At 35.9% G+C, this 23,043-nt stretch overlaps 2 protein-coding genes across 2 annotated transcripts in view; one reads left to right on the forward strand and one right to left on the reverse strand.

The window, feature by feature from the left end:
• Positions 1-23,043, reverse strand: part of fbl (pantothenate kinase 3 fbl) — a 164,572-nt gene that overhangs the window by 66,383 nt on the left and 75,146 nt on the right. The window lies entirely within an intron of this gene.
• Positions 6,889-23,043, forward strand: part of LOC145690601 (charged multivesicular body protein 7) — a 115,330-nt gene continuing 99,175 nt past the window's right edge. Inside the window, exons 1-2 of the mRNA XM_081765659.1 lie at positions 6,889-7,308; positions 11,753-11,933. Coding sequence (XP_081621785.1) covers positions 7,052-7,308; positions 11,753-11,933 — 438 coding nt within the window. The 5' untranslated portion in view covers positions 6,889-7,051. The remainder of the gene's footprint in view (positions 7,309-11,752; positions 11,934-23,043) is intronic.

Consider the following 23,043-nt stretch of genomic DNA (forward strand, 5'->3'; position numbering starts at 1 on the left):
TTTAAAATAATCGAAAACGACCAATAACGACGAATTTATAGTTTTTGCAATCGCTGAGATGAATAGTGATAGTTTTAATCCAATTCAACTTCAAGATCATACTCCACTCCCCAGGGAGGAGGAGAGATTTTAAAAGAATCGAAAACGACAGATATTAGTGTTGAATTCAGTTTTCGAGGTCGCTGCCTTTCGGTATCAGTTTTCATTATGTTCAAGTTCCTCTTTACCTCTGGGGTGGAGTGGGAGAGGATTACTTCTTAAGAATGATCAGATAAGCTAGGTAATTAATAACAGCTGTAATTAAAAAGAATTAAACACATTAGCATATTTTCTCGCGCTTACACAGGATTCTGCAGGTTGCTAGTTTTAAATATTACTTTATTCTGAATCTTTAAAAAATCCGAAATTTTGCCGCCCCCTAAATTCTGCCGCCTTGTGCTCGAGCACAGAATAGCACTTTCCTAAATACGGACCTGCACTTCAGTTACTGTATCTGAAACTTTGTTGGTAAATAAGTAAATAAAAAAAAAGTAAAAAAAAATAAATGAGAAAGAATGAGATAGTTAAATCTAAAATGACTGTCTGTTATTCAGTGCATACAACGGCGCCGAATTTCTAAAATTTAAGAAGGTGCATATCAATGGTGGGACATGTTCTATGTTTTCAGGGTGTCTCGATAGTTTTTTTTATTGATTTCCTTTTAGTTAAAATCTTCTATGAATACTGTCATAAAGGGCTGTGCTGTGATAAAGTAGAATATACCGGTTGGGACTGACCTAACTCAGTTGGTAACACGACCGATTTAAACGCAAGAGAAACGGGTTCAAAAAGGGTACAATATTAAGGACAAGCTATTATAATGAATATTCTCAACATTTGTAATCGTAACATTAAATGTATACTTTAAACAACTTACATGGTGTACAATGATTGCAAAAGGCAATGATATTATGAACACGTTACTAGAAGAAAACACCACATTCATACAAATTAAAATGAAAAAAATCTTCTCAAAAACAAATAATTTTAATGGTATTGCAAAAACAATTGTGGAAGGATATTGTTGTGAATATAAACTAAAAAATGACAAACTTAACCCATTAGTGCCCAGAATTTCCCACTGGTATTTTGAAAAGTTTTTTCGCCTATTTGGTCTTACTAGTACTCTAAAATATGTGTTAGAATATTTTTGAAAAATATTTATGTTTTTTTCTTGTTTTTTTTAGCCCGGCAACGTAAGTTCCCAACAGGCACCATATTCAAAAAAAAGGGAACATTTTGAAAAGTTAACAATTTTCAAGAAGAAAATACGCTGGAAAATCATAACTATCAAAATCAAATCAATCTTTCCTTTACAGACCCTCAATCCTTTCTTCTGGAGTCTTTCAAATTAATTCAGTTGCGTCTTTCTCTTCTAAACACATTGTACCCAAAAAATACTGCTAATCCCGCATCAATACATTATAAAAAGAAAATGCAACAATTCTATAACGAAACAGACCCCAAAGTTACTTTACGGTTACAACTAGCAATGCCAATCCATGAGTTTTTGCGCTATGACGAAAAATTGCCATGGCAACTTAAGTTGCCAAGGGGCAGTAATGGGTTAAGTGTGTTGCTTGATTGTATTTACACAAACACATTTGAAACAAATAATTATGAAGTTAGGAATTTTACCTTCCATCTTGTAAACGGCAAGATTGACTTGGGTTGATTTGCATATTAATATTTAAATTAACTCTATTTCATATAGTATTTTTGATAATTTTTGTTATTTGATTATATATTATCTGTATGCCTTATACCTGCATATTCTTGGAAATGCTCGAAATTAATAGTATTTTATGTTTCATCGGTACCTTCCGAGAGAGTAAATTTTATGCTTTATTTATTTTTTATTTTTTTAAATATAAAGAAAAATCTCAAAAACGGTTTTTAGAGGGTGAAACATCTTAGTGAAATAGCAAAAGCAGAGGAGTCTGCTTGCTTGAAGCGAACAGAATTCGTTAGTTGGCAGTCAACCGTTTCGAAGGCTGTTTTATGGTCCCCACAGTGGACAGGTCAAGAGGCCACACAAGAACTAGGAGTGAGACGAAGCCTTCTGAATTCCTGCAGAGCAAGTGGGTGGTAGGTTTTTTTTATTTTTAATTTTGTTTTCATCATTCTGTGAAAAGAATTTGAAAGGTGACAGAGCAGTTCGGTTTTAGTTTCAAGGCAGAAAGATGTGAGTGAATTGGTTGTTGGCTTTTTGTATTCAGCTTTTTGGTCTTCAAGAATGGTGTTAGTAGAGTCATCAACTGATATTGCTTTTCAGTGTATCTTTAGTAAGAGTTAGTGTTCTACATATGAATAAATATCTAGTTTGTAAGATGGAAACTGAAGTGCATAATAAGCGCATAGAGACATTTTACAAATTATCCATAATTATGTAAACTGGATGCAAAGATGCGTTTTTTTTTTTAATTTTCGTTTGAAAATACGTTCAGTGATACATATGAACTATTTATTACATGGTTATTATTTTTTTTAAAATAAAATCTTCTATGAACTGTACGGAAATGGACTAACAAGTGGAGTAGTAGAATACTTTGTCCTTTCCATAGGTGATAGCATGATTGCGTCAACATTATGAAGCATCAGTTCCAAGAACTCTCAGTATAACATTCTACTATGGACATATAGTTTATATATATATATATATATATATATATATATATATATATATATATATATATATATATATATATATATATATATATATATATATATCATCATCATAGGTATTCTGCCCTTATTGGCAGGTCACTTGCCGCAGCTGAGAAGCTTCCGGTCCTCCACCAACTTCTTCGTCTTCGCGTATGATCTTTCTGTTTTTATATCATCCATTAATTGTAGTCTCCTTCGCCCCTCCCTCTTTTTCCAGACACCATACCCTCTAGGACGTCCCTCATGATACAATCTCTTCTTAGGCAATGTCCCAACCAGTTTCTCTTCCTCTTCCTAATAATATCTAAAAGTGTTCTTTTCTCACCCACCATTTCTAACACTCTCTCATTCGTTTTGCGCTCGACCCAACTAATTCTTTCCATTCTTCTCCACACCCACATTTCGAAGGCTTCCAGTCTATTTTCATCACCTTTACGTAATGTCCATGTTTCCGCCCCATACAGTACAACACTCCACACGAAGCATGGAGAGAGAGAGAGAGAGAGAAAGAGAGAGAGAGAGAGAAAGTGTAGTAGTTGCTTAGTCACCTTGCCGCACTCCAGTTAAAATCAACCGGAATGATGGACAATGCTATTAAAGCCATCACCAAGTAGCAGTGGGAGAATATTACAGAGGAGTATCAGATAAGACATCCTTTTAAATTCCTGGGAGGAGAGGGAAATGTCTACGAAAATGAAAATGACTGGAACTTTTCATGTGGACAGACTTCTTTTCATGTGATTTCTTTTAAACTAGCTGGAACCCTACTACATAGTCGTAGTGTGTAATAAACTCTGAACAATTTACAACAAGGAAATAAGTGACAAAACTAAATGCAAAATTTAGTGGAGTGGAGATCTCACAATGTTGTAACAGTTATTTTTTCTTTTTCTTTGTTTCATGGGCAACATACATAGGCAGGTGAAATTAGCAAGAGATAATATTCATGTATAGCCTCCAAGGGCGTAGCCGATACATATTGAGGGAACAGTTTTTTTGTTATATTTCTCTCTCTCTCCTCTCTTGTTATTCTAACAAAAGTATTATATTTATGTTTACTTCCTTCGCCTTCACATTAACCCGGGAAAGCCCGGTGTCCCCTACAGGGGACAGCAGTTTAAATGTCAATTATTATTCGCCTGAAGGGAGTATTTCGGTTATGTTTGGAGTTTTGGAAAGTATCTAGTCTAAAAATCACCTGGCACTACTGTGCGATTTCAGATCCACCTAGCGGCAGAGATATGAAGTACAGAATTGTGCATTCTGCGGCCTGAGTGGCAGTTTGCCCACTTCACTGTATGAAAATGGCTGCCAAGAAAGGAAACAGATAACTATATTGTTTAAAACTCTTGATTCATTATCTTGAAACATTCATGTTCACATATAAAATATAAGGTTTGGTTACAAATGAATAAAAGTACTTATAATTTTGCAAAAAGAAGAAGGTGTCCCCTGTAGGGGACACTGGGCACTGTACGTACATAATCTCTTTCTATAATTTCCGATTTTGAGACCATAGTTTGAATATATTATGTCGTAGATTTCTGACACTGTATACAAAATAGATACTGATACTTTGCTTATTATATACTAAGTTTGATTTACGTCCAGTTTTCTTCAAAGGCGAAAAAGGCCTTTGAGAACGGTTCTTGTCTACAGAAAGGTTTTCAAGATGAATTTATCTAACTACTACATAACAATGATAATGATTGTTGTAAGTAAAGTAAAAAGTAAACAAAAATTATAAAAATTCAATTGTATTGTTGAAGTTTACATAACCAAACCAAAACCTAATAAAATCTCCCTAGCCCAATCTGTTTGATTACGTTTTCTATGTGTAAGTTAGTTGTGGTTTGTAATAATTTACGTGAAGCTAATTCTTTTTCAGCCTAAAACTCCATGAAATTGTAGAAATTCACTCAGATTTGACTATAAACTGTGGTCTCTGCCACCCGAACAAATTATTTGATTGCTTTTGAACCCTAGCACGGAGCGTAGTAGCGCAAGCTACCGTATCAAGAGATCTGGGTCTAGGTCCAATTCTTGTTTTGGATATGGAGTCTACCGCAAAGCCTTGAAGCTTACAATTTTTATTTCGATAACATTTTCACAACATTGCCACTTATTGAAAATTTGTCAGCGCATTCAATAAATATATAGGGGAGTCGACAGATTAGATGAAAATGCACACTAAATGCGAATTGCTTTCCAAGGAAACAAATGGTGGTTCCCTCTCTTCACGTTTAGTGTGGATGCCATTCTAATAATGCATGGCTAATGCTAAAATAATTGGCCAAGGTTAAAAACTTACTTATCAATTTCGTAGAATGATTGTTAAACTTTACTGCGGTATTTATAGGAAACCACCTGTGAAGAGTGTCACTTGTAGTGCACCATTAGATCAACGAGTTCCGAATGGCGTTCGCCTCAACTCTCAACAGAAGTGCGCACAAAAGAGGTGTCGTTTGTGCCAAAAACACACAAGATTCATGTGTGAAAACTATGAGATTGGGTTACATGTTCGTTGTTTGTATGACTTTCATAGCCAAAAGTAAATATTGGTCACTAGTGTAATTTGCGTTCTGTAATGCTATTGTTTTACTTTGCTTTTGGGCAGCGTATTGAAATGTTATAACCAGAATATCCGTATTTAATATTTTGCATTTTGTATAGTTATTCTATGTATAAGTGATATTTGTGTTCATTTATATTTTATTTACAATAAAACCTGTCTTTTAAGTCAATAGTCGTTTCAATATATGCCCATTGTATTTCTAATGCCCAGTGTCCCCTACAGGGGACACCCCTATTTCTCCGGATTGGGTACACGTATGGAATTATTTTCCTCATAATCTCGATTTAGTGTTTATAAAGGACGCAAAAACACGAAAATTATTCAATACCCACTTTGTAGTAAGTATGGGCTTTCCCGAGTTAAAATATAGATCCAGCCTTACGACAGTTAACAATCTCAACGTTTTAATTGCTTATTATTATTTTTTGATAATTGCAAGCAAGAATATATATATATTTTATTTTGTGTCTATAAAATAAAAATTTTGTGGATGTGCCGCACCCTCAAGATTATTTCTGTGGGTGCTGGAGCTCCGGAGCACCCATGTAGTAGGCGCGCATGCGTGCAGAAAACATTAACTTCAACTTGACGCATTGAAATGCATCACAAAGTTGTGCACATTTTAATTTTTATGCGAAGTTTTTTTAATTGCTAACTATTTATTTGACAAGTATTTTCTATTGAAATTTCGTTCAATAGGAAACAATCATAAATCTTTAGAAGTTGTTGTTAAATATTGTTACATAGATCCATCAATGCACTGAGCAAACAGACACACAAATACAGAAACACTAATTGAAATACAAAATAATGTTATGTTTCAGTGAAGCCAAAAAATTGTGTGCATTTTAACATGTTCTCTTTACCTTCCGCATAATACAGCTTCATACAGTGTTATGACTGAGTTCTTCCTTACAAGAAGGTGTAACACTTTTAAAGAAAATTAACTAATTAAAAAGATAACTTTTCTTCCTTGCATTTGAACCCCGAATAAAGTGAAAGAAATGAAATGAAATCTTTGAGTTTTACGTCCCACAGTTATGTTGGTTAGGCTAAAGGAGACGGTGATAATGAGTAATGAATGACAATGGTGGAATGAAGAAAGTGGAAGGAAACTGGAGAACCCCGAGAAAACCCACGCACATTGTGTTTGTCCACCACAAAGTTCACTTGGCGGGGGCTGGGATCGAACCGAATAAAGTGATTTAGTTATTCTTTTTTATATGATTTTCTGCGCAATGTAGTCTAGTGAATCGTAGGAATAAGATAAATTTATTTCGTTCAGATATTATTATACCAATGCATTAAAAAATCCTCTTATCGTCACAAAAATAAACCAATAGAGCTCGAAAATAAGTAGCTTTCCAGGTGATAAACAGAAGAGGGTAATAATAAGTACTGCATATCATGCTCGATGTTTTGGAGCGTACCATACTATCCTACAAAATACAATGGGCATATGCAGAGTTATTTTGATGTACGATTAGCGTGATACTAAAGGCCTGACTGCAGCAGAAAACATATGTTAGTCGAACTCTAGAACGATTCTGCGTAAGACGAATATTTTTATCATCTTGCACAATTATTTTCATGTGCTTAGTTGGCAGCTCTGACAATTGTTTACCTTCAGTCGCACGCACACTGAACAAAGCAGAAGAGTTGAAACTGACTGTTATTTTGTGTTGGAGGTTAAGATAAATATGATTATTCCTCATTGGAGGAACTGACAGACTGTATAAGATAGATAAAGGTATTGTGAAAGAACAAGCTATGAGTTTTCCACCAGAAATACATCCAGATTGTTGGAATGATGATGAAAGGATAAATGCCTTGTTTGCACCCTTTCGTAAACGAGAAGTAAATGTCGAGGCTTGGGAATTGAAGTTAGACTTTTGGAAAGTATTAATAAATAAATGGTGTCATCACAACAATATTGTCAAGTTTACCGTACAGGATCTTGAAAAAGTATTTATAAATAATGGAAGAACACCAGCATGCCTTAGCACAGTGGTAGAAGAAATGTTAAGGTAAGCAATTGAGTTAATTTCGTCTGCTGCAGTATGAATTAAAAACCATGCAACTGGTAGAAATTTACGAAATGGTAACAAGTTTGGGTGTTGATTAAGTATATTCCATCATAAAAATGATAATTTTGCGGATGAAATGAGTGAGTGTATATGAAAGATGATTGTATAGGATATTACATTTCACTGTCCGAGTGACATGTTTACAAGTTGCAAGGGCTATATTAGGGTTAAAATGAGAGTGAATATCAAAGATGACTGAGTAACCTGCTAATTTTGGCCTATGTTAATTAAAGGGTTCTAGCTTTATTTTCGAAAAAATAAATTTTAGCTTATTTCTGTCTGTTAATCTGCAACATCTAGTACGATTCCATTCTTAAGTGACACAGAGAGTAGCATTCTCGCTTTTACTGGCCTCCTACCACAAGTTGGTTTGTGCTGTTTGCACAATCGTTTTTATGACTACGTGCAAACAACCTATACCCGTAAGGGCAGTTGATCGTAAAGTGAATCTGCACCCATGAATGCAACTTCTACCATACGAAACAACTTCTAAGGCACTGAGAGAGAGAGAATTTTATAATGAGGTAGTAGCACATAATAGAGTAGCAGGCACTAGGCTAGCAGGTTGTCATTTCTACCCTATTCAGAACATCTTAGGGAATCGCTTAAAGCAAGAAAAGTATTTATTTATTTATTTATTTTTTAAATTTGACAGACTATTCTTAATGCGAATGTAGATATTTTATAGGTTGAATGACATACTTCAAGAAAAGGGAGAAATAAATTTCTAGTTCTAAGCCCTACGTTATGCCATGTAACCTAAAGGAGACTAGTGATGAATGAAAGTGCATGGTTATAAAATAATTGCTGGAATGAGAATTTAAGAAAACTCGAGAAATCTTGCAGACAAGATGTTCATTACAAAATGGGTGCATACCAGGGATCCATCATCACAAGTAAGCGATATACCGCTGAAGCCTGTTAATAAACAAACTCTGTGGTCGGTTGTAAAATATTCTTAATCGACTGCTGTATTGCTGTGGTTCGTAGCAGTATTAGTTTGCATGGATAAACTTAAGGTGCAGATTTATTGTGCTGATCCATACATTAATTCATTGCATATATACTTTTTCAGCAAATCATCTTTTAGTATCTTAAACCATTATTTTTGGAGTGTGGACTTGCAATCCCTTGTACATATTGAGTTTAGGGGGACATGTATATACGTCACAGAAGTTTTGTGGAAAAGACGCTAACCAACTTGTGCTAGGTGGTCACTAAATAGCACAAATGCTACTTAACCGTATCATAGGAGCGAAGTAGGGAGGGCTCAAACGATAAGGTGTAAGGTATTAGTATGTAATGGGCGCGTCAGCGAAGGTGGGTATACCCATAAACTAGGATAGCGCAAACCACTGTATATGGCATAAAATCACTGACCTTATGTGTTGTGTGTTTGAACGTTATTAATGACTTATAGGTAATATCTAGATATTTTCATTCCTTCTATGTTTGTGTTCCAAAGTAACGTAACAGATTACTGGCGTAAATTTCAAAATTATGTGGATTTCTTTACTCTCGGGTATACTTTTGTAGTTGCGTGTCAAGAGTTAGCACGTTTACTTCAGATACGGTACTTCACGTCGTATATTGTGGTTACTAGCTACGTCATGAGCGAATCCGTGCATAACATGTTCGACTTTCATTAATGTATTTTTATGTAGATACGCATCTCAGATAAAAACCAACATATTTGATTGTTTATACACTAGTCTATGAAAATATCATTACAAATTTGTTCGGTAAGTTTTAGAAATCTGTGGATCCATACAGTAAAAATGCACCAAACTTAATATTTTCTTGATTGAGTTGGCTGGGACTTACTGTAGTTTCAGATTTAAACATGAAGTATAGGAAAGAGAGCTTCTGAGACTGCACTACGGAAGTAAAGGAGCGCTTGAAGAGACTGAGGCTGGTCACTGAAGGAATTTGAAAATGGAAAATAGTGTAACGCTGGCATAAATTTGTATTTAAAACAGCTGCAGCATACACTATACACAAGTGTTCATTATTCTTGTATTTCGGTTGCGCTAGAAGAAAGAGGATCTACTGAAACATTGGTGTTTCACCTCTTTGTTTTAAGTCAGCTGAAACACACTTTTTTTTTTTTTGTCGGATATTAGTGCAATAGAGAAGAAATGCAGAACATTCATGTGGCAATACCTAGGGGAAAACGTAAAATTAAGTCGGATATGCTGTTATTTTCGACAGAGTGTCAGAAATTAATTAGTCAAAACTAACATTTTAATTGCTTTGAACACTGTGCACACTACATATGAAAAAAGTACTCGTGATTCTTCACTTCCAGACCGTTTTCAAGATTTTGAAACATGCAACGTAACTTAAGAAGTTCTTGCTGTTCTAGAGCAATAGAGTAGACGGTACATCTATAGGTTTCGACGTTATCTCCATCAGCATCCAACACTTTTTCCAACGTTCTTACGGCTGCACAATACCCCAGTGATAAAAGTCAGCGGGCGTGGATGCAAAGGAGTCCATGTTTGTGTTCCGCAGGTCTCCCTCATTTGCTAAGAATCTCCCACGGAAGTGGTTGTCGAGGAAATGAAACAGATGGTAATCTGTTGGCGCAAGGTCCGATGAATATGCTGAATGACTGTCTCAGCCAATTTCCTAAAGGATCTCCCCGGTCCTTTTTTTCCACATGTAGTTTGGCAGTGTCGTGCAGGACCAGCACACTCCTGCCATTCACCAATGCCAGCTCCTTCTGCCGCAGTGTATGGTGTACCCTTTGCAGCTGCTGAGAGTAGAGGTCAGCAGTGATGATCTGACCAGGTGAAGTAGCCCGTAATCCCACCTACAGACAGCATAACTTTTATGGGTGCAGAGGTGGTGTTGAGGTGTGAGGAACAAAGTCGCATGGCGACAACCAATATCTTATACGCTTGGAAGTGTCATAGTAGGACTCGATTTTCGTCACCAGTGAACAAGCTATCAAAAAGATGAGTGTGTTCAGGTACAAGTGAGCAAGGACAAATAGGCTCTCACTTGTTTTTTCTTGTTCAATGTGTGGAGTACCTGTACTTGCTTAACTTGTATGACTTCCCTATCCGATGCAGGTGCAGAGTGTTTCAGCGGAAACATGGAACCATCCTGCAAGTTCATGACAGGTTAACTAACCACTTCCCGGTCCACTTTATCCGAAGTAACCAGATCCTGGCGGAGCAACCCGAATTATTAAGATTTCCGCATTTGCTTCAATTTGGACAAGGACGAGTAAATTCGCACTTTGTTTCGTCGATCGTACTTTTGTGTTTTATTGCGAGATAATTCGTGTACAATATAGTCACGTTTCGGAAGAAAATTCGACCAGAACTGACCTACTTAGTAAAACGAAATAACTCGGGTTAATCCGGGAAGCGGTTAAACCACTGGACTACTGTCTTCCTCGATGATTGCTTCCAGGGACTCGTTCATGGCTTTCTGCCCAAATGCTTGGCATATACAGCTACTTGATGCGGCAGCTGACAGGCCCACTTTAAAAAGTCATACAACAAACACAGGCGAACGTGAACAAGCTGCTTCGATACCTCCATTTCTTTTCGACATTAGACGAACTATGGCTGCTGTATATGCGCAGCGTGCCTGTATTACTGAAGTTTGATGGTGAACGCATGAGTAATGGACATCAAAGACATGTTACCTTGTACTTGAAATCAGTTCAGTAGTTTGCAGCTAAAGAATCGTTCTGTTTCTAGTTCAGTTGGCAGATTAAATAGTTTGATGTTAACCTTTTTTTAGTTGTTTATTGTTTTAAATATTAATATCTAATTACTACAAGTAACGTGTGTGCCAGTGTTAGGACAAGTCCAACAGCTGTAAATACATTCTAGTCAGCAAAAAGGAAAAACTATCATCGGACGACATAATTTTCAGTGCCATATATATATATATATATATATATATATATATATATATATATATTTTTTCTATGAAAGTGCTCATGAGAATTTACGTTTCAAGAATCTCATTTTCGTTCAACTTCACGCGATATGTGTCTTATTGTTGGTCGATACTCTATGGTTAAACCAGAATTAATAGTTTATCATACTTTTCTGTACCGTCATCTTGGAAGTTTCAGAATAAAAAATATTAGTGAAGGTCTGCATCAGTATTAGTTACATCTCAGTAAGTGGCCTGTTACTGTACGTAGCGTATATATGTTAGGTAGACTGTACCAATTTTTAGATGGAAGAGAATTGTTTGTCTTGAGAACTATTCATTATGAATTAGGCTCATCCGTATCATTTTGTTCGGCTCCATGGAATTTATCAATTGCTATAGCTATACTATACTTTTCATAGTTGTTTTTTTTTTCTTTACCGGTAAACGCTAATAATATATAGTTTCTTCTTCTTTCTTTTAGGTCAAATCAAATTGAAAAGCTCTCTGATTTTATGAAATATACAGCCAATGAGACATGGGGAACGTGGGCATTGAATTTGTTGGTCAAGAAGCCATTATGGTGGACAGTGGAAAGAGTTAAAGAGAAGCTGGTATCTACCGACAACAGCAATGAACAATACGTTGAACGTAGCGTTGTTAAGGTATGCTAATTTTTACAAATATGTTAGCATACAATTTATTTTTTGTCAGTATTAGCTTTTTTATCCGTCTTCAACAAACGAATCCTTATCCAGGCGTGTCGAAATGAAAATCAAAATGTAATAATAGAGCAAAATTCACACATTACTACTCCAATACACTTCTGAAGGTATAAAGTTTTCTGTGAAACAAGAATAATCAGTTTCTTTAATTAAGCTTGTACTGTTTTTTGAGTGGTGCATGTGGGTCAAAAGTTTCCTGCAAGGTATGCTTAACTGACGGGAAAAAACTGGCACAATCAGATAAGGAGAGGACGTCCTCAAATATCTTGGATTTGGAAAGGAAAGAAGGAGAGCTCTGAAATGATGATGATGATAACAGTGAACCGGAATATGGTCACCTGATAACTAAATACGAAGTAGTTCACCTCTGGTGCGTGTAGTTCTGATTCGATCCCAGTTCGCGCCAATTGGGCTTTGTGGTAAACAAGTACCGTGTCAGTAGGTTTTCTAGAGGTTCTCCCGTTTCTTCCTACTTTATTCATTCCACCTTTGCGTACATTTCTCATCATTACCATCTCCTTTAGCCTAGCTGGCATAACCGTGGAACGTAAAGCTTAAAAATTTCATTTTCACTTTTCAGAGACGAAGAAATATATGCTGTAAGTAAAATTTTCCTCACAGTAATTGCTAGTTACACTCTCTTGCAGTAAATTTAGTTTCTATAGGACAGATCATTTATCTCCATACCTACTTGTAACTTTTAAATTAACGAAAAAAAGAAAGAAGAAAAAAACTTAAATCTTGTACCATGCAAATATCAATAGGTGACATTCTTTGACAACTCTGTGGTGGCACATGGTTAACATTATTGTTGCCAACGCAGTTAGACTATTACAGATTTCAAACCAACCTGTCAAATAAAAAAAAAATAAAAAAATACAGTATCACCTTGTTGCTCAATGTTGCAAAGTAAGGACGCTACAGTATCACAAACATCCAAATTTTGGTAGCCTGTACAGCAGTAATAACGCAAATAAGATGAACGGGACAATGCACATCCAAAAGTACTTTACTATCTAATACCGCAATATGGCAGATTTTGAATGAATAGAAACAAAGTTACATAAAATTGAAGGAAAGAAGTTCAAAATCCTGTATTTTGCAAAACTGCTTAGATAAGTATCTCATCCAGTTGTATAAATGATTTCAATGGATATAAAGATCATAATGCCGTTTACAGTAATTTGATATATCAGACCATTCTGGAGATATATTAAACACTGGTAAAAATTTGCAACGCTGCTTAATTCCGAGTACTTATAACTACACCTGCCAAAATGTATTGTTATAGTTATACAGTGAAGCAAAATAAATAATAATAATAAAAAAAAATGCTCTAAAAAGTTCCCACAAGAACGCTATTTTAAGAATTATATATATAAAAATTTACAATTTTTTCATATCTATGGAATAATAATTTAAGATATCGAATTGCTGTAAATGACATTATGAGCTTTATATCTATTGAAACCCATCTACGTAATGAGATATACTTACGTTAAACAGTTTTTCAAAGTAATGTCCAATGAAAAAGTCAAATTTTCAATTCCTTGTAACTGTTTCTACTTGTTCGAAATATGGGGCTCCCTCGTGGCTAAGCGGTTAGTGCACGCTCCTTTGACATGGGAAACCCAGGTTCGATTTCCAGCGGGAGCTCATGCATTAAGCTGTAGGTCCATGCCTCGTATATCCTTGCTGCTGAACGGATCGATTAACTAAAAATTAAATCAAATCGTTCGAAATACTTCTTATGACGACCACTGCATTCGACATTAAAGTGTATTACCCTGACCATGTTACTTGCGTTATTGTTGTTCTAGAAACCTCCAAAATTTGATTGGTTCTCGATGTTTATGATACTGTAGCGTCCTTTGTTTGCAACACTGCATAACGATTATGGTATTGTAAGTTTCCGTTTTACATCTAGATTCGAAATATGTTATAACCTGACATAGTGCCATTTGAAATAAAGAAAATAATAACTTTAAGTAGGGATTGAAACACTGTTGAAGTGGTGATATCATAGTATGTCAAACAATGTCTCCCTATCGCTGTTTGCATGGTACGAAATTTCAGCCTATATATATATATATAAATAAATAATAATAGGGAAGGTACATCTTAATTGCTGTTGTATTGAGCACGTCATTTGTTATGAAAAGCAGTACATTTAACTATTGTAATATGAGTGGGTTGGCTGCCAAGTGGTGTAAGTCCAAATTCAGAAATGTGTATTTCTTCAGGAAGGTACTGCTCAATAATCACTTTGATCTATAATATCGTAAGTACATTGCAAAAATCTATTTTGCAGCAGTTGCATATTCGTCAAAATTAGAAGTTGCAAGGTTAGGCTAGAAGTTGCAAGATCATGACATGGCGTATGAGGGTACTTTTGTGGGAAAAAGACTGTGAAAATGAAGTGGAGTTAAATAACAAATTGAAGCATTACTCTTACAGTGGCAATACTGTTCAATGTTAAGAAGTACAAGAATAGAAACTGTGTGAGTAAACAATACAAATAAACAATACCTTCTTACATGGCTTCGTCCAATTCTTCATTGTTGCGGTCAGTCTTTGAGTTCAGAGAAAAAAGAATGCTGACAAGGGGGTATAAAATTCACTAGGTCCAACATATCCTTTTTCTTAGCTGCTGTGATGAATCTTTCATCAGGGTATGCTGTTTCAAGTTCATGCTGAATCAGTTGCAGTGATGGGTGCCAAACTCTGCTTCCTGAGGTATGAACTTTCTGCAAGTCATGCTCCTGGAATTCAACCATGTCATTCAGTTGTTCTTTGTAGAGGATTGATAGTCTATACGTCATGGCGCATTTTCAGCCAGTTGATTTCACTTCCAGTACGATTCTTTTTATGTTTTGTGACAAAGTCGTGGAGACTCTTCACATTCAGAAAATCGACAGATTGCATTTCGTACACTTCAACTTTAATCACTCTTCGGGATTCCGTCATTACGTTGTACAATACGAAGCAAAAAACCTGCAACATGAAAGTTTAAGTTCATTGTGAAACTACGCCTAACAACATAGGCAACCAACCTAACGTCTTTGTGGCACTGATCACGCCAGGATAACCTTCGGCTTCGTCCCCCTGCACACTTCGTTTGGAGCAAGAAATGTATAGACCACGTGACTACAAACCACAAATTTCTCACAAGATGGAGTAATAGATTGAGGTTCTTCTCATTTCTCTTCTCATTTTACATCCTCAGTTTTAAAGAGAGAGAAAGAGGTCAACGTGATAAAAACTAAATAAAGGGGAATATGCGAAATATAAAGGAAAAGAAACGTGCGCATATATTGACAAATGACACATGCACTTCAAAGGACACCACCACAAATTTTGTTATGAACCATATATAATAACTGTGAGAATCAGCAAACCACAAATACATAATTACACACAGTAAGTGTTATGTAACACATATTTATTTAAACAAATAAAAATGCTCGCAGAAAACTGAAAATTTCTTTAAAATCTCAACCATAACTGAAAGAAGAGATTACTTCTCTATTGGTTTTCTTCGTAGCATCCATCTACATGGAGAAATGAGAAAGAGAGAACATCTTAAGAGATTCGCACGTATACAACATCGGAAAGTGCTAAATGGAAAAAATTACAGCCTTTGGATGGGATTCGAACGCACAACCATAGCATTAGAAATCCCACACTCTACCGATGTAGCTAGTCTGTCACTAATTCCGTACTCCTCCATCATTACCTATGAAAGATGGAATGGAGTCTGCAGGAAACTACGTCTAACATGTCCATGACAGCCCGCCTATAACCTATGTCTAATTGGTACTTAAAAAAGCTAGCTATACACGTGCATAGAAATGTAAAAGCAAATGAGTAGTTAGTACAGATCACTTTGTCTGTCTCACTCTATCTCTGACTATAGAAATCGAGGAAGAAGAAAAAAGTATAGAGGTGAGAACACAGAAAGAACAAGCAAAAATAAAAGTTGCAGGAAACTGAATATCAAGGAGAGAGAGAGAGAGAGAGAGAGACATAGAGACAGAGAGAAAAATAGAGGGAACGGAGCAAATGATTTAATATACATCCGAAAAGAAGGTTCATAACTGTGCTATACATTTAATGTATTGAATACTCTGTTTCTTCTAAATTGCTTACTAGTTGACAAATATTAATTTGTAAAAACGTAGCAAATGCCCGCGTTGTCTTGTTTTCTTACTGTTTCAGTAATAGTGAAAAATGTGGTTTATGCAAAATAATAAATTACTACTTTTCCCACAACAACCATGTAGTTGTTGTTGATGATTTTGAGTTTAACGTCCGTTCAGCAGCGAGGCTATATGAGACGTGGACCTACTTATTAACGTGGAATCCGAACCATATGAGCTGCTGCCGGGAATCGAAGCAACCATGTAGTGTTGGTAAGAAATTTCGAAGCAAAAGAAAAAACTGATCAGCAAAATACATAAAACGATAGTCGAGCAAAGTATTACTTAAAGAGAATTTATTGTAAAATCAATACTTCCATGTGGTGGTATACAGTCGTAAAGTGATTAGAAAACTTAATAGCAAACTGTCGATCACATCGTTTTACTTATTTGAATTCAATGTCGTATAGGTTCGGTTTTAGCTCTAGATTTCAGCGTTCTCACCTCGATTCTTAACTTGTTGGAAATATGCACTAATCAAAATTATAAAAGTATACGAAATTTAACTAGCTAAAAGAAGAGAATAGCATAAAAATCCGGATTAGAGTACAGTATTACAATAAACATGTGTATTTTGTTTAGGGTTTGCCAGTCATAGCGTATAGAAAAAAAACGTTCGTTGTGAAAGCACAAGAAAAAAAAGTAGACACAAATCTCAGGAGGGTTTGAACACGAGAAGGTGGAGGTAGTAGACTACTCTACTAAACCGCTCGGCTATATCTTATATCTCTAGTACGTTTTGATAAATATTGTCTAGAGTATTTGCACTTTACTTGCTTCTGTTTTGTTGTTTGACATATAATGTATACGAGTGGCGAATAATGGAATAGAACTGTTTTAGACGAGTATAAACAAATTTCCCGGATAAGTCGTAATCTTATATGTATCTAAATTGCACAAATAAATCAGATTAAATCTGTAAAGTGCTTCGGGGGTTTTGATGGAAGTAAACTGTTGCATAGTTACGAGTTTGTGTTTATTCTCACCACTCGATGGAAGTTATGTTCTTGAAAGATAGTAACTGCTACTATATTCTAATTAATTGGATTTTAAAACATTGGATAATATTTTGTTACTAACAGTGAGTGTGTATTTTTGCGTACAAGAACAGTTGATTACAGGCACATCAACTTCTTCTGCGCATGCCTTTCATAGTACGACGTCATGTATAGCAATATTGTGCATTATCCTATATTCAAAGACATTCTAGCACTTTTACTTTGCTGTGTAAGAGTGGCGAAATATGATCATTCTGTACGTGAGAGTGTTATCGCTCTTATTGAATATGCGGGATTCAGTGTTCCTGAAGCAGGCGCTCGATTAGGCGTGCATCGTGCAACAGCGTTCAGGTGGTGGAAAAAATATGAGGAAACTGGAAGTCTAACACGAAAATCTGGAAGTGGTCGGCCACGAGTGTCCTCACCGACACAAGACCAACAATTAGTTGATCAATGCTGTCGACTGCCTTTCATGTGTGCCCGACAACTGCAGCAGTCTACCGCCTTTCCAGGGGATGTAACTACAGTCCGACGGCGACTTCGGGCCGCAGGCTTAAGGTCCTTCCGGGCTGCTGTTAAGGAGAGATTGACAGAAGATCACAAAGTCGATAGACTGGCATTTGCAGAGCTAAATATTGCTCGTCACTGGGACACTGTTTTCTTTACAGATGAGGAAATATTTTCCACTGGAAACTTTAGGCCGACACGTGTGTATCGCCCATCTGGAAGACGATTTGATCCACAATATATGGCCCGTTCAGCGCGAATGGGTCATGTGACGATTCACTGTTGGGGGTGGATATTCAAGGCTGCAGGTGGAGGTGGTATCCATCGAATTACAGGCCGACTTAATGGTCAAAAATATGTTGATCTTCTCGACTTTATGCTCCCTGAAATAAAAGCACGTGTTGGTGACGTCATACTCCAGCTACAACAGGACCATAGTTCCGTGCATGATTCAGCTGTGGTTCAATCATGGATCCAGAGGCAGCCTGATCTCGAGCTAGTCGAATGGATACCTCGAGGTGCTGATTTGAATCATATTAAAAACATGTGGGCTGCTGTTGTCAGAATACTTCGTGAACGTTGGTCGGACAATCCACCGCGAACAGCTGAAACTTTATGGGAGCAAGTTGAAGAAGCTTGGGGACTTTGTTGCACTCCACGTTTCATCGCTCGCCTTGTTAATTCAATGGGTCGGCGATTAGAAGCTGTAAGGGAAGTCAATGGCGAATATACCCGATATTAAATATAATACCTTCTACACCCTTCCCAGCCCTTTTCAGGGCTACTTAATTGCAACCAAATATATGAATATGTACGCGTACTTTCCTGGATATCGCTGCAATACTTTCACTATTAGAATTTGTTGATAACGTTAGGGTTGATCGGGACGTATCCTTCGTGGAGTAGTGGTTAGAAGACTAATTTTCCATTCAGCAGACTAGTGTTCGAAACTCAGTCCCATACCCTATTTTTTTCAGTACGTATTTTTGTTATATGGATTAGCTAATACACTCCACAACATACAATGACAATTACGATAATATGTTTAGGATTCAAGTATGGAGTTATGTCAATAGTTCGATAATTGTAATAAGGTAAATCGGATGACAATAATCAATTAAAATTCTTCTTTATGATATTGTTTGGCGTTTATATATGTGGGTATGAACCTTTATTTCGTTTATTTAATTTATATTAAGATTCCGGGAATGCAATAGTTCTTCAAGAGTTAACATGTAATAATGAACAACAAGTATTCATACTTATATATATGGTGCGTGTTCGAGTGTAATAAATCTTTCACAAAGAGCACTTTCTTTTTGTTTGGGCTAACAATCTTTTGAACAAAAGAGACACTGACCAAAGCTTAAAACCCACTTTATTTTAAATTATAATTTGTAACTGTTTCGGATATCTAGCATATCCTTCTTCAGACACTATCGAAAATCATATAATTTAAAATAAAGTGGGTTTTAAGCTTTGGTCAGTGTCTCGTTTGTTAAAATAATCAATCCAAAGCCATGAATAGTCTTAAAATCTTTTGAAGCTTTTAGATACGATGACATCATTGAATGAGACCATTCTTAAAACATATGGAAGAAATCATACTAGTAGAGAACATATTTCGTTTCTGGACAAATGCCTTTATTCGAATCGCAATTTTATGCATTGTCAAAATCATTTAAATAATGCTTTCCACTACTAGAGTACTTGGCTTATAATTATTATGCAACTATTTACTGACTTTCATCAATATGATTTTAGTCTATATATACAGGTAAAATTGTAGTCTTTTCTGGGGGTTCTCCCATTTCGTCCCACTTTTTTCATTCCAACATTTAAATCATTTTTCATCATCATCGTCTCCTTTAGCCTAATCGGCATAATTATGGGACGTATAACTTAAAGGTTTCACTTCATTTGTCTTGTATTTTACATAAAAAATAAAGGACCGATAAAGAAAAACACGACCGGAGGAAAATTTGAACCCATGATTTTAACAGTAAACATTCCACTGATTAGCACTGTAAAACACTTGACTATGCATGGCACTCACTCTTGTTTCACTATGACAAACGAGTGAAGGTATCACGAATAAAATATACTCAAGTTTTAGTTAATTAGCGTTTGTTTGAAGTTTTACGTCCCTTTTCATCAGCAAGGCTATGTAGAAACGAGACATACAACAGAACTAGTACTCGTCGCTAGAATGTGTGTTCTGAACTTTCTTTCTCTTTTTGTATATACCCAGCTGTGTTATTATTAAGACGTCAGCAAGAATGTACTTCAAACTCAACTGCATTAACAATATTGTATTCAAAAATAAAGATAATCTTATGAGTAACCTTTCAGTTACATGAATTTCGGTTCCTGCAAGTCCAATCTCTCAGAATACACTGTCGTATTTTTTGATACAAGATTTTGATACAAGATATGGACAAAACTCAATTCACAAACCCTAAGCATATTATCGTGATTGCCATTGTATGTTGTGGAGTGTATTAATCCATATAACAAAAATACATACTGAAAAAAAAATAGGGTATGGGACTGAGTTTCGAACACGAGTCTGCTGAATGGAAAATTAGTCTTCTAATCACTATTCCACGAAGGATACTTCCCGATCAACCCTAACGTTCTTAACAGATTCTAATAGTGAAAGTATTGCAGCGATATCCAAGAAAGTACGCGTACATATTCATATATTTGGTTGCAATTAAGTAGCCCTGAAAAGGGCTGGGAAGGATGTTTTAAAATCCATTACATTAGAATATAGTAGCAGTTACTATCTTTCAAGAACATAACTTCCATCGAGTGGTGAGAATAAACACAAACTCGTAACTATGCAACAGTTTACTTCCATCAAAACCCCCGAAGCACTTTATAGATTTAATCTGATTTATTTGTGCAATTTAGATACATATAAGATTACGACTTATCCGGGAAATTTGTTTATACTCGTCTAAAACAGTTCTATTCTATTATTCGTCACTCGTATACATTATATGACAAACAACAAGACAGAAGCAAGTAAAGTGCAAATACTCTAGACAATATTTATCAAAACGTACTAGAGATATAAGATATAGCCGAGCGGTTTAGTAGAGTAGTCTACTACCTCCACCTTCTCGTGTTCAAACCCTCCTGAGGTTTGTGTCTGTTTTTTTTTCTTGTGCTTTCACAACGAACGTTTTTTTCTATACGCTATGACTGGCAAACCCTAAACAAAATACACATGTTTATTGTAATACTGTACTCTAATCCGGATTTTTATGCTATTCTCTTCTTTTAGCTAGTTAAATTTCGTATACTTTTATAATTTTGATTAGTGCATATTTCCAACAAGTTAAGAATCGAGGTGAGAACGCTGAAATCAAGAGCTAAAACCGAACCTATACGACATTGAATTCAAATAAGTAAAACGATGTGATCGACAGTTTGCTATTAAGTTTTCTAATCACTTTACGACTGTATACCACCACATGGAAGTATTGATTTTACAATAAATTCTCTTTAAGTAATACTTTGCACGACTATCGTTTTATGTATTTTGCTGATCAGTTTTTTCTTTTGCTTCGAAATTTCTTACCAACACTACATGGTTGCTTCGATTCCCGGCAGCAGCTCATATGGTTCGGATTCCACGTTAATAAGTAGGTCCACGTCTCATATAGCCTCGCTGCTGAACGGACGTTAAACTCAAAATCATCAACAACAACTACATGGTTGTTGTGGGAAAAGTAGTAATTTATTATTTTGCATAAACCACATTTTTCACTATTACTGAAACAGTAAGAAAACAAGACAACGCGGGCATTTGCTACGTTTTTACAAATTAATATTTGTCAACTAGTAAGCAATTTAGAAGAAACAGAGTATTCAATACATTAAATGTATAGCACAGTTATGAACCTTCTTTTCGGATGTATATTAAATCATTTGCTCCGTTCCCTCTATTTTTCTCTCTGTCTCTATGTCTCTCTCTCTCTCTCTCTCTCTCTCTCTCTCCTTGATATTCAGTTTCCTGCAACTTTTATTTTTGCTTGTTCTTTCTGTGTTCTCACCTCTATACTTTTTTCTTCTTCCTCGATTTCTATAGTCAGAGATAGAGTGAGACAGACAAAGTGATCTGTACTAACTACTCATTTGCTTTTACATTTCTATGCACGTGTATAGCTAGCTTTTTTAAGTACCAATTAGACATAGGTTATAGGCGGGCTGTCATGGATATGTTAGACGTAGTTTCCTGCAGACTCCATTCCATCTTTCATAGGTAATGATGGAGGAGTACGGAATTAGTGACAGACTAGCTACATCGGTAGAGTGTGGGATTTCTAATGCTATGGTTGTGCGTTCGAATCCCATCCAAAGGCTGTAATTTTTTCCATTTAGCACTTTCCGATGTTGTATACGTGCGAATCTCTTAAGATGTTCTCTCTTTCTCATTTCTCCATGTAGATGGATGCTACGAAGAAAACCAATAGAGAAGTAATCTCTTCTTTCAGTTATGGTTGAGATTTTAAAGAAATTTTCAGCTTTTTGCAAGCATTTTTATTTGTTTAAATAAATATGTGTTATATAACACTTACTGTGTGTAATTATGTATTTGTGGTTTGCTGATTCTCACAGTTATTATATATTGTGTTGTTATGGTTCATAACAAAATTTGTGGTGGTGTCCTTTGAAGTGCATGTGTCATTTGTCAATATATGCGCACGTTTCTTTTCCTTTATATTTCGCATATTCCCCTTTATTTAGTTTTTATCACGTTGACCTCTTTCTCTCTCTTTAAAACTGAGGATGTAAAATGAGAAGAGAAATGAGAAGAACCTCAATCTATTACTCCATCTTGTGAGAAATTTGTGGTTTGTAGTCACGTGGTCTATACATTTCTTGCTCCAAACGAAGTGTGCAGGGGGACGAAGCCGAAGGTTATCCTGGCGTGATCAGTGCCACAAAGACGTTAGGTTGGTTGCCTATGTTGTTAGGCGTAGTTTCACAATGAACTTAAACTTTCATGTTGCAGGTTTTTTGCTTCGTATTGTACCAATCACTCGGTACATACACTGTTCTCTTTCGAGTTTTTTTTTTTTTTTCTCAACACATCCGAAATCATCGTTTGCTAAATATGAATGCCCTGAGATCAAATACTTTTGTTCAATGGTTTCCACAGTATTGTCGTTAGACAGAATATAACGCAGGAGTGCTAGGGTTACATTCAGATTTCGATTTTGGCCAGTACAGGAATCTGACCAAATCACAATATGCCCGACAGCTGGGTTAGAAGTCAACACCTTAAAGTAAACGAGTAAACACGAGGCAATTTCCAGTGAGCCTCTAGATGCA

Source organism: Thermobia domestica, chromosome 1, assembly GCF_964235325.1.
Source record: "Thermobia domestica chromosome 1, izTheDome1.hap1.1, whole genome shotgun sequence".
Lineage (NCBI taxonomy): Eukaryota > Metazoa > Arthropoda > Insecta > Zygentoma > Lepismatidae > Thermobia > Thermobia domestica.